This window comes from Lepeophtheirus salmonis, chromosome 4 (genome assembly GCF_016086655.4).
Source record: "Lepeophtheirus salmonis chromosome 4, UVic_Lsal_1.4, whole genome shotgun sequence".
Lineage (NCBI taxonomy): Eukaryota > Metazoa > Arthropoda > Copepoda > Siphonostomatoida > Caligidae > Lepeophtheirus > Lepeophtheirus salmonis.
Window position 1 is genome coordinate 51,143,575 of NC_052134.2, and position 13,445 is coordinate 51,157,019.

At 30.2% G+C, this 13,445-nt stretch overlaps 2 protein-coding genes across 4 annotated transcripts; one reads left to right on the forward strand and one right to left on the reverse strand.

Moving 5' to 3' along the window:
- Nucleotides 1-4,694: 4,694 nt before the first annotated feature.
- Nucleotides 4,695-7,407, reverse strand: Cndp2 (Cytosolic non-specific dipeptidase 2). 3 transcript variants are annotated; one of them, XM_040710393.2, is made up of 3 exons: nt 7,229-7,407; nt 5,867-6,286; nt 4,695-5,801 (listed from the first exon to the last, which is right to left on the reverse strand). In XM_040710393.2, exons 2-3 carry the CDS (start codon nt 6,267-6,269, stop codon nt 4,786-4,788), a joined length of 1,419 nt encoding a protein of 472 aa, XP_040566327.1. In that variant the 5' UTR covers nt 6,270-6,286; nt 7,229-7,407; the 3' UTR covers nt 4,695-4,785. The 3 variants fall into 3 exon arrangements, with proteins under 3 accessions (XP_040566327.1, XP_040566328.1, XP_071744124.1); XM_040710394.2 differs by lacking the exon at nt 7,229-7,407 and adding an exon at nt 6,470-6,604; XM_071888023.1 differs by lacking the exon at nt 7,229-7,407 and adding an exon at nt 6,453-6,573.
- Nucleotides 7,408-8,503: 1,096 nt separating this feature from the next.
- On the forward strand, nt 8,504-13,428 carry LOC121116158 (NAD-dependent protein deacylase Sirt4). Its single transcript, XM_040710395.2, has 3 exons — nt 8,504-9,103; nt 9,159-9,517; nt 12,117-13,428. The coding sequence occupies exons 1-3, from the start codon at nt 8,881-8,883 to the stop codon at nt 12,432-12,434; spliced, it is 900 nt and encodes a 299-aa protein (XP_040566329.1). The 5' UTR covers nt 8,504-8,880; the 3' UTR covers nt 12,435-13,428.
- The last annotated feature ends 17 nt before the right edge of the window (nt 13,429-13,445 follow it).

Genomic DNA, 13,445 nt, shown 5'->3' on the forward strand with positions numbered 1-13,445 from the left:
TGTGAAATCCCGAGATCTCCTGTATGGTCCCTCAATGACTTGAGAGGATTCGCCTGGGTTGTTTTCTTTAACTCCTCCGGATCCAGTTGGCCTTTTTTAATGAGCTCTTTTTCCTCTCCAACGTTTCGGACTTTCTGACGGCAATGGAAATTCGTCGATCACTTACCATTTTCTCGATTTGTATCTAAGCTAAAGAGCTCAGGTTTGTTCTGTTTTGTAAGTAATTGTTTGTACTTCAATATATCGAAATATAAATCAATTTTAATAACTCAACATTAATTAAATAGTAAGTGTTTAGATTTCAATGACCACCCGGTATGTACATGTGTAGTTGGTTCCCTCATTCCCCCCAACTATGGAACTATTATTTAATCATAAATTACATAACTAAATAATTCTTCCATTAAATAACAATTTTTTTAAGGAGAAGAATTAACTTTTATTAAAGAGTCAGGGGCTTGTCCCCTGGTCCATTGAAAATCCTCATGTGTGATTTAATCATGAAGCTGTGGAAAGACAAAATATTTTATTGGAAAATTTCATTTTTTGGGCAATTATCAAGTATCACTCAATTTATTCAAAGAAAGAGCTAGTTTTCCATAGGATATCTTTCTTTTCAAATCTAACTTCTAATCCCCTATTTCCTTTATTAGTGAGTATGGAGGAAGGACTTCTTATAAAATATCATCAAAGGACAACATTTTTTGTAAGGGACTATCCACGACATAGTTATTATATTGTCAGTTCCTTCGTAGTTCATCATATTTCGCTTATATTCGAGAAGAAAATATCTTTATGAATATATTTTATTTATAGATTGTCTAACCTGACGTCATTTATCCAATTAAAATAGTAATGGTTATAATAGAGATAATATGATTTTAAATATAAATAGTCTATCTAGTTAAGTAATCCATAATTTGACCATGCTTGTTGATCGTATTTTTTTTCTGAAAGGCGATCAATTGTGATATTATATAGCAGTATTGCAATCGATCCTAATCTTAATATCGCAACAGAAATAGCAAAAAACATGGCGATCTGTTCTATTTGTTCAAAATTACGTATGATACAATAGTGCAGTGGTTCTCGAGACAGGTCTTTGTGTGGAGGCTGCTCTCGAGATTTCTTGTTAATAGTTTTGGTCTTGCCTCGGTCTCTACGTATCATAGTCGTGGTATTGGGTCTAATACACAGCGAGTCTATTAGACCTACTGCCAAGATTGTGTCATGGTCTCGAAATAAAGAATCTTGTCTTGTTCTCAGTTGATTTTCGTCTCGAACTTTATAACCTCAGTCTTGATACTTATATATGTCGTGGGAACTGATTTCAGTCGATATTTATAAATATAATTTTTTGGCACTGCAATTACTGAAGAGAGGGAGAAGGCGTTATGGTAATAGATTCACTTAAAATTCCCACTTTTAAAAGAATAGAAGAACTATGTATATGTAAGTAGGGTTTTCCTGGCAAAATCTATATACATCAATATTTGGTAATTTGCAGAATTCGGGAAAATAGAGGAAAAAGAAATGGTTCTATAATAATAAAATCTTTTATTCTTCTTTTCACAGAGGAAAAAAAATATATACACAGAACGACGCCAATTGAGGAACCAGAGTTTTGGAGCTCATAGGCTATGAGAAACATTTATTCTGGTACCTCTGCATATATAGGTTTAAAGAAATTGTATATTTGAATATGATTGCAATTAAATTGATAGGATCGCTGCTTGAAAAAGACCCTGATCGTTATATCCCAGTGAATTTCTGATCTCAATTTTTGATCGGATGCAATTTTTTTCCTGATCGCTCACAAGGCTGAATATACCTAATTATACTTGGTTTTACCAATGTTATTGGAACAAGGTAAAGCAATAAAAAAATCGTAGGATGAACACTGCACACGGCGTTACCTTGGTAACACAAAAATACACCTTGTATTTTGTTGTCAACTGTCGATTCCCTCGTCTGACTTGATATGTCATGGCTATTTCATAATTTATTATTTTTCATAAATTCACGAAGTAATAAGTTATTCTATACTTATGCCCCGTTTCCAAAAGAACATGAATATTTTTTCTTGTTGATCCCTCGTCGTATATATATTGGCCATTTTATTATTTCTTTGAAGAAATTTTGGCTATTTCTTCATAGAAATAATAACTAATTATAACTACTCTTTTAATCAAATATTACTCAGCAATAAAATACCATGTAGATTTTATTATTATGTCATTAATTTTAAAAATGATTCAATGAATTTATTTATAAAAAATTTTTATTGTCTTGATTTTGACATTTTTTAGGAGAAATAATATAACCGTGATGGTCTGAGAGTATATCAGAGATAAATGGCAGATGGTATGATTGTGTTATTTTGCTAACTACGAGATGATCTTTTTGGCGGAAAGGTTCCGTGATACAATAAAGATAACAACGTAAGCAGACTAGTTACTCTTTATTGTGACGTCATTGGGCGTATTTGTTATGGTAAAAATGTAGAAGTCCAATTTTTTCTTCTTCATTGATTCTTTATTCATTTTCGATTGTTCTCGTAAAATGTTATAATCTTGTATTTGTGGTTTTCAAGTGACGTCATAACTGTTAATGTCGTTCATTTTGGGGCCTAAATAACCCAAATTTTAAAAGAATGAAGATCATTTTTTAATATTAATATTAAGAAAAATTAGTTGAAGTATTGAATGCCTAAATGGGAACTACAAATATAAGGCCCTAATCTAACAAAAATTGATTGCCTAGTTTTATAATATATCTTACCCTAAACTGTATTAAAAGTACGTTATTGATTTGTTTTACGATCTATTTCCATAGTCTAGATAAAAATTAATTATTGCAATGGAAAGAATGAGTTATTTTACTCTAATCATTCTACATTTCTCATCCCTAATCGATTAAAAATGTTCAAATTTAGACAGTCAGGGATTTTCGGTACATATAGCTTCGAAAGTCTTTTTTCATTCTTAAAGTCATTGGATGAATTTTGATCAATATTCATTGGAAATTGGTGTGTAGTAAAAATATTAATTATGAGCCCCTAAGATGGCATCTCCTTCATGGTCAGTAAAAATGCTCTGCATATGTGACTAAGTATACGAAAGGCTGTTACGTTTTTATTAACAAAAAAATTAATGTTTTTGCCTCTTTTTGTTTGTTAATCACTAGGATTAAGGCAAAAGTTATGGATCGATTTTGATCAAACCTGGTACGTGAAGCGTGCATAGGTCTAGCAACTCTCCTGTCCTCGGTACACTCTAAGTCTATGCAACTCTTTTATTTTTCATTTTTTACTTACTAAAATTTTTACAACTAACCAAATATTGCCTAAGAGCCTGCATAAATAGTGCCCAAGTTTTACTCAGATCTAAAGGCCGATAGCAAATTCATTTCAAGGGTCAACTTAAATGAAAACTTAATCACTAGGACCTCCTAGATCTACCTTCTGATTTAGCATGCTACCTTAAAAACTTGTTCAAACTCCTACATTAAGTTTAGTATTTGATAGTTTAATTAGAACAAGTATTTTGTAAATACTCAATACCCTGAGCTCAAATAATTATTTTAGTTAATCTTTTAAATCTTTATAAATCAAAATGATATGCACTAACAAACCTTAAAATACATTTTTAAGCTTTAAGCTATCTTTATAATCAAATTATGATCACACTCCAAAAGTAAGGTTAGCCAAATTAGCTTATTCTAATTGTAAATTAAAATATTATCAGCCCTAAGTAATATATATATATATATATGGTCACAAAAAAAACCCTTAATTGTTTCTAAAAGAAGACAAAGAATCGGCAGTTTGATTAGTGATGCCTATATCATAAATCAAATCAATGATTGGCAAGTATAATACATCATTGAAAAGCTAATAGTTGGCTTAACAAAACGTATGATATAATTTTTCCCATTTTGTTATGAAAAAAAGAAGTCAACTGTGACCTTAAATATTTTAGGACTGGTAGTCTTGATTTTTTGAAGTTTTAGGCATTTAAAGATAGGAGACTAATTATTAAATCTTAAAAAAGGAAGTGTAGAGTGGTCAAGTTATGGAATTAGTCGTAATGGTGTGATTTCTAAAAATTATATAGGTATATAATATTTTTGTCGTCCATTTATTATATTTTAGTAAAAAAAAGAGGGTATGCTCAATGAAATCCTATTTTCATTTTTTTTTATTGTATAAATGAAGTTTAATTTTTATAAGCAAAGCCATTATTCCTAACTTTATGTCTTTATGGATATATCACTTATTAGAAGTCCGTCAAAAAGCTAATTTCTTCATCTGTAAGACCTCAGTACTCAAAGTTTGGTTGAGATTCAATATTTCATTTGCGAGTAGGATACCACATACCAAATTTGAGTCAAATTAGTTGCTTCGTAAAAATTTCTCGTGGAGTAGTCTATATATGTACATCAATCCAATCACTAATTGTTAGTCTAATTTTACCACCAATGTTTAATTTTTGTAGAAAAGGCCCATCAAAACCTCTGTTTGAACAGAAAAGCTGACTAATATCGAATTTCCCTTCAGTTGTTCATCATTTTCTTCAATCTAAAATCATAGTTGTTTTACAAATTACAAAGCTTATTGCTCGTTTTAATAAAATATCGAAACCCAGCCTTATTAAATAGGCTCACGAATAAAATTTAATTTGCAGTAGGTGAAGTAAGTCTAAAATGAGGATGAATCCTTCTTTATTAAAATATAAAATAAAATGAAAAACAGAGTAGTTAATTTTCTGAAATTAATTTCTAAACTTAAGCAAGTTTTCCAAGTTCTTCGATGTAGGCAGCCTGTAACTTTGTTCCTTCAATGTAATTACGAATGTCGATTTTTTCATTTTGAGAATGAGCTCCATCATCACAGGCACCCATGGGTAGTAATAGTACATTCTTCCCAGTTGCTTCCTGTAGAGTCAGTGTCACAGGGATTGATCCTCCTTCACGGGTCAGGTCAGGTTCAACTCCGTAAACTAGCTTGGTTGCTTTCTTACCGGCGACGTAGTTATTGTTATCAGGGTTAGAGATCCAACATCTTCCGCCATGGTGCATATAGGCCTTATATTTGTTTACACTCCCCCTTTCTGCCCATTTCTTATTAAGGTAATCCACAACAACTTTTTCAACTATTTCAGGGGTTTGGTCCGGAACAATTCGAACGGAAAATTTACCAATAACCTTACGAGGAATGACAGTTTTTGCACCAGGCTCACTAAAAGCACCTTGAATTCCGTGAAGGGACAAAGAGGGATATCTCCATCGTGCCATAAGAGTTTTCATTTTATCTTCACCAGTAATGAGCTTTTTTGTGCCGACATCCTTTCTAAAATCCTTGGGATCAAAATCGATGTTTTCATAAGATGCTTTTTCTTCGACTGTAAGAGGTGCAACAGTGTCCATTAGCCCCTCTACTAGAATCTCTCCCTCTTTTGAAACAAGGGTGTTCATCATGGCAATTAAGTCTGCCATGGCTTCATGAACAGTACCACCAAACACTCCAGAATGTAAATCTTTAGAACAGCACTCTACTTCTATAAAAAAGTAGCAAACTCCTCTAAGGCCATAGGTTAGACAAGGCTTCTCTTTTCCTAACCAATAGTTATCAGATATGCAAACATAGTCTACTTCCTTCATAAATTGAGTATCTTTTCGGGCAATAAGAAGCTCATCCAATCCCAAACTACCGGATTCTTCCATTCCTTCAAGGCAGAATTTAAGATTCAGGGGGATTTCTTTTCCTGTGCCTTGAAAAGCCTCAACGGCATTGAGCCATCCTGTATAAAATAAAATTAAGATACTATAGATTATAGAACCTCCTATATGTTGATTGGACTAATACCTAAAACCGGGCCTTTGTCATCAGATGCTCCTCTTCCATAGAGTTTTCCATCCTTTTCAGTAATGACGAATGGCTCAAAGTCCCATCCATCCTCAACTGCGGCAGGTTGAACATCCAAGTGACCATAAATAAGAAGGGTTTTTTTATTAGGATCCGTTCCTAATTGAGCCATGATGACGGAAGGTAAAGGAATTTCCCCCTCGGGAGTTTTTTGCGTCCCAATATTGCAATATTCCACACTCGCTCCGTACTTCTTGAGCTTATCTCCAGTCCATTTGACCATCTTTTCCACATCGCTACGAGTATGGTTCCATGCAGATACGGATTTTATTTTTACTGCCTCATCCAGAGTGTCAATGAACTTGCTTTTATTGTCATCTACGTACTTGAAGATGGAATCCATTTTTCAATCAATTTTCTCTTTAAAATAAAAAAGTAGAATGAAGGTGATTTAACAGAAATTAAACGTATTTATATAACTCAATATTGATTTTTTAATATTAGTTAGAATATGAGTAAATAGGTGGGAGGCAAAATTATAAAAGCGGTGATAAGGTTTATAGATAGTAAAAACGTAATTCTCAACTATTTAGTATGTATTACATGAAAATGATAATTTTCATAAGATTTTCTTATAATATGAAGACACAAGAATGATTTCAATGAATATATTATTCTACTAAATTCGCTAAAATAACAGCAACAACAACGGGCATTTTGTTTTTTTATCAAATGATTAAATATTGACAATATATAAAATATTTCATCAGATCTAAATCATATCTTCATAACTAAGTAAATAGTTATATAACTTTGAATTTATTCGATTATTTAAAGTTTATTTGAAGCTTACAGCGAAATAAATCACGTAAATAAAAACTTTTTGAGGACAAAAATAACCTCAAATCAAATATCGACAGAAACCTAAGTATATAATTTATTATAATTAATGACTTTTTCAATATAAGATATTTTAGCCTCCCTGGGAGTATTTAAATCCAAAAAAAGGGTTTTACTTGATTTATGATTACTCCCTATTTCATTCTTAATTTAATAAAAAACTTGGTTCATTAGTTACACAAATTAAATAAGTAATTTATATTGCTATTTTAAGGATTTATTCGAAAAATGGGCAAATTTTATTTTACCGCATTACCACGAACGCAGTAAAAGTCTTAACCTGGCAAATTTCAGGCTGATTGTTTCGCCCATTTGCCAGATTACCCCAAAGAACGGAAGTGTGATAAGTTTATTCAACGTTATTATTAATATAGTCTATCCTCTATAGTGTTAATTTATAGAGATGATTAATTCTTGAAAGTACATTGATACACGTATTATACTATTAATTAAAAATGTTACTTTTAGAAATTAAAACAAAGATGAGATATCTAAATCTTAATTGATCCAGGGAGACGAATATTTTCTGCTATCGCTCAATAATTACGGCAAGAGTATAAGAATTTTATGTATATATCAGGGTAATAGAAATGAAATTCATTATACCTTGGTATATATAATAACATTTAATTTCCTCTTATGTGAAAATTTATTAATACAGACTTTTTTATATTACTTCCAGTTTACTAACAAAACCTTTCAAATTATATGTCGAATTAAATTGTACAAAATATTGTAACTTGTAAATGCAGAATGCATAGATTGCAATTTATTCGACTTTAAATACTATATATCTCTATATTAATAAAAACATTGAAAGGTATACATCACAGTATGTATTCTTTGGGGGTAAATTGGCGAACAGGAGAACCAATCAGTCTGAAATTTAAGAAGTGAATGTTTGACTTCTTTTTTGGTTTGCTGCTTCAAAAAAAATTGGCATTTTTTTTTGTAATAATCCCTTAAAATAGCAAAGAAAAGTGGGTTTCAACCCTTTTTTACTAATGGAACAAAAAATTTGATTAACGAATAAATAATTTAATGAACTTAAATAGGTCTTAAAAAGATCATAATAATCCCAGAGAGACCATGAGAGGTAAAACATCTTATATTGGAAAAGTAATAAATTTAAAAATAAGCTGAGAATATTTAAAGCAAGTTTTATTTATGTCAATATTTGACTTGAGTTCATCTATTTGCTCAAAATGGTCAAAAAACTTTATATTTAAAGGGTTTATTTTGTTTTAAGCTTCAAAATTATTTTTTAAAGCTGTACAAGTTCGGGTACTTCTGCTAATTTAATTACAAAACCAACCATTTTTAACAACTATAACTCATTGAGTATTATTTAATTATAAATCTATTAAAATTACTCATTTATGAGTAAATTAGCTGTGAGTACTGAAACTTTGTGATGTGTTGCAGAGTCAAATTATCTCGTTTAGTCCATGTTTAATCACTCCAGGTCCTAGGTATATTTTTTATTTTCTTTGCTCCTAGATAGGATTGAAGTATAAAAGCAAAGAACAGAATGAATTATATCTAGTGCATAAAAGGCTTGAGTATTATACGGTAAGAGCACACATCCCTTACTTACTTGAAACTCTAAGTATTGTGGTTTTTATGAGTTGACTCTTATATAATTTAAAGCGGATGACTCTACGTATTACGAAGAAAAATAAGGTATTACAAAAGATTTGGATTTTTATAGTATAGAATTCTTGTTATTTCATAATCAGTTATTGATAAGATTATCAATTCAATGTACATAGTTTTCTGTAAAATAATGAACATTTGGCAACAAGAAAAAATACAAAAGGCTAGCTAACATGTTTTTGTTTGTTTTTTTCAAATTTGTCATTTTTCACTTTGACATTCAAGGTTGAGAGAGAAAATAAACAAGCTAGTCATTCCATAGTGGTACAAAGAAAGAGAGAGGTTGTGTTAATGTTTATATTAGAACATTCGCTTGTGTTTCATATACCAGGACTATGACGTAGAATTAATATGATTTTTGCGTAAAATAGTTAAATGTAAATACTAAATAGTAAACATTATGTAATGTTAAAGGATTATGCAATTTTGGAGAGTTCTCAACTCAAAATATCAAGACCATGGCATCTTACGGTACGAAATGTATCTCGCCTTTCGTTCCTAAACACGGATCTCCTAGTGAAATCGATCTCAAAAACCTGAGTGAGTTCGTTGGAGGTTGTAAAGGTGCACTCTACGTTCTGACCGGAGCTGGAATATCCACAGAGAGTGGGATTCCGGACTATCGCTCCGAAGACGTGGGTGTCTATGCCAGATCTAAATCACGACCAATTCAGCACCAGGGTAAATCGTTTCTGAGTCTTTTTTATTTAAGATTTAAAATCCTCTTTTTTCGCAGATTTTATGAACTCAGAAAAGACACGGAGACGTTATTGGGCTCGTAACTTCCTTGGATGGCCTCGTTGGTCAAGCATACTTCCAAACGATAGTCATCGCACACTCGCTCGTTGGGAAAGACTGGGAAAACTCTCAAATGGCATTGTGACACAAAATGTTGATCAGCTTCACTTTAAATCCGGTAGTTCTCAAGTCACAGAGCTTCATGGATCCAACTCCATTGTTACGTGTATGAGTTGTAATCATCATATGCCTCGGCAAAGATTTCAGTTAATTCTCTCAGATTTTAATTCGGAGTTGGGTGTTAAATTAGTGTCTGAAGGATTAATGAGACCCGATGGTGATGTGGATTTAACCTCTGTAAGTGACAAAAATGTATAGGATTTGTCTCTAGTGAAGTTTATATTTCAATTCTTACTCAGGGGTATATTCATTTAAAAAAGTTTTTCTTCATATTAGTCTGATCTTTGATAATATCCTCTAAAAATTTTTAAAGCTATCAAACGATAATAACCCTTAAAAAATAAGTAATTTGTATTGTGTTATATTTAAAGATTGCTATGGGATGGTCCTAAAGGTTTAAAATTCGCCATTTAATATTGATGATATATTATAAGAATTATATATTTTGAATGTAGTTATCATAGGGAATTCATTAAAAGCCTGGGTTTCTTCAAAAAAACGTTTTCAGAGCAATTTATACATTATATTTAGAAGTACAAGAAACATTCTGCACCGAAAAAAAGTTTGTTTCACTCTGATTTAGTGCAATTTACTGAAATAAAGCAATATCCCGTTTAGTCTGGATTTTGTTATTGTACGTTTTTTCATTTGAATGCTATTTTAATACAATCCACAATTTACATAGAGAAAATGATTGAATTATTAGTTCGTATCACTAACCTGCGTCGGTCTAGTGGATTCAAACAGAAGAGTAAATCTGTGGAACCAATTATCTTAGCTGTTTAGGATATTACTGTAATCCCTTGCACTATGATAATTTATGTATTTCCTTAAGTAATGTCACATTAATAATGTATGACCTAATTGCGCTTAAAAAGTTTTCATATACTTTGCCGCCTGTTCCATCATTACTAATGCAAGCTTGAATGATTACATTTGTATTCTTCAGCTAATTAGTTATTGTTCATTTCTACCAACAAATTATTATGATTAATGGCATTTAATGTAGCAAAAATTAATCGTCATTATAAAATAATTAGAAGTTTATAGATTTTATGTATTTGAAAGGAGTTATAGGATCGGGGCCAAATTAACCTTCTCATAAATCAAATGAAGGTTCTAAAGTACAAAGTTAATATAAATACATATAATATTTCTATTAACCTTGATTATGTATAGTTAACATTCTTTGGATTATTAACTCATCTGAGAAATTGGAGAACAATACCCATAATAGTCGGTTATGCCTTTATGCAATATGTATTGCTAAACAAATTTGTAAACTACAGGATCCTGGGAAATACCGAGATCCCGTTAGTAAATAATAAATATTTTGAAATTTAAGTATTTATTTTATATTTTAAGAAGGAACTAATACTTTTTAAGCGCGTATTACCCATAAATTTATCCCCAATTCTCATATTCTTCATATTTATTATTATGATTACTAGTACGCGTGTTGTTTTTTAAAGTCCGTGGGTACATATTTTCAAATTCCCTTACTCGATAATCTTACCCGGAATTAAAAACTTAAATAATAAGTAATGAACTGGCTAATATATGGTGGATTATATATAATTAAATTGTACGTATATTATGAAATAATGAAATACGTGATATCTTGTTGGTGTAAAACCCGGAGAAACGGGATTTCGATTGATCCCTAAAAATTTTTTTTTTTTTTTTGACATTTTCTTGATTTTTGTTGGAGATTGTTTTTATGTTGATGCACCATATATAATTTTTGTAATGTCATTCATAATAAGATGATCTCAATTTAAAAAAATAACAAGAATTATGTCATTACAAGGACCTTATCTTGTATCTATTAAAGACGAACATTGAGTATATTACTTTATAAATTTCATGGTATGAAAAAAAATATTTATGATTGTACTAACTTTTCGATGCCAAATACGGCATCAAAGTTGACGCCATCTAAATTGTTTAAATGCAAAAGTATTTATATAATTTTAATGTTTTAAAATATGGTTTCAAATTTATGTGAGTCACTTGAATCCAATTTAGTGTCACCTACTAATATTTATTATATATGTATATTAGGGTGTACCGTAATGACAAAAGTTGGGGATTTGGTATCGCCGAATATTTTTTATTTGACATTATATTCATCTAAACAAGAAAATCACCATCAAACGTCCACAAAAATGGTCCTTCATGCACGCAGTTTTTTTTTTAAATCTGTAAAATGTCGAAAAAATGAAATTTTGATGTTGTTTCTTTAAAATTATCGATTTGAATCAAGTTACAGGGTTTTTATTTTATTAAGTATTTAAGATTAAACATATATTTTGCAAAAATATTTTAACAGTCTATATTTAACTTGCCTCATGGTGTGAGTATTTTAGTTCCAAACATGTTGTCAATGAATAAATATTCTCTTTTGGTACCGCTTATTACGCGCATATATTTTGATGTTTCTCTTCATTTTTATTACTAATCTCATTTTTTGATATCAAATGTTAAATATATTATTACTAAATGTACTTTTGTTGTTCATTTATGCCAAATGAGACACCTTATTTTTTCAATTTATCATTTTGAACTACAAAAACTGTATTAAACTTTGAAAATATGGTCTTTTATTTATTGTTCCTTAATTTCTGGGGAGGATTTGTTTTTATTTAAATATATTTTTATTTTTATATTCTATAAGTTTGACATTTTTCATTTCTTTATTTTCGATAAAAATAATCAGTTGACTATGAGAAATGACTACCGTGATAAAATATATATTTAACTTATTTCCATTTAGGAAGAAGTCGACAATTTCGTGGTTCCTCCTTGCCCACGCTGTGGAGATGGTATTATTAAGACAAGCGTGGTATTTTTTGGTGATAATGTTCCAAAAATGCGTGTCAATAAAGTCAAGTCCTCTCTTCTGAATTCAGAAAGACTCCTCGTTTTAGGTTCCTCCTTATCAGTCTTCTCTGGTTATAGAATAGTTTTATGGGCAAAAGAAGTTGGAATGAAAGTTGCAATAGTGAACATTGGTCCGACTAGAGCGGATAAATTAGCGGATTTGAAAATTAATAGTCGTGTTGGTGAAATTCTTCCTCAAATAATCTTATAAATTATTTGATACATAATATCTCTAGTTATGTACAAGTTGGGATTTTATAATATATATTACAATTTGTGTTAATAATGTCTTTTTTACTCATATGTTCAACGTAGATAATACCAGTCATTTTAATTGTCAACTATAAGTAGATTGATCATTATATTTATACTTAATAGTATTATTTATTAATTATATATTTACTAGAGATGAAGTATTAAAAGTACAAGTGGTTCTCAAACTTTCTATATTGTGTGCCACATAAGAAAGTGTTGAGATTTCCATCATTATTTATAATTAAACCATTTACGAGAGGATGTTAAGCAAAAAAGGAAGTTCGTATACTACAGTTTGAGAACAACTTAATTACGCAATTAATTATCTTATTTAACAACAATTTTAGTCAAATCTGGATAACGGAAATCCGAAGTATACATTTTTTGATACTAATGAAAATAACTCATTTTGAAGCTCCCATTTTCGAGGCAACCCGTATATGATTAGATCCTGTTTTTGATAGATTTTTCAACTCACATGTGAAATGGAATGAATACCAAACTTTTTTACTACTTATTCAGTTAGAACATCACTAATTTTGATTTATATTAATAAGCTGAACAGATCATTTAATTGATTTATTAATAGCCATAACTGTATTTACAACAGATCCTACTACCGTGCAGTGTAGATCCTTAATTTTTCTATTGAAAAACACGAATTAAAATTTGTAAATATCATGATGCAATAACCTATTAAACATAAAATGTAATTTTGATAATAATTTTGTCCTCTATATATGAAATGCAAATTTTCGTTTATAAAAGCTCTCTATCCAACTGTTATCTTGTTCAAAAATGACAACTTGTACACGTCATATACTTAGATTAATCTATTATTTTTAAGATGTCCTGTTATTCATACTTATATTTGTAATTCCGAATGATTAAAGTTATTTTATTATTATAAAATGTTGATGTTAAGATATAATATATAACTTATAAAAGAAGTACGCAAGCAATTAGT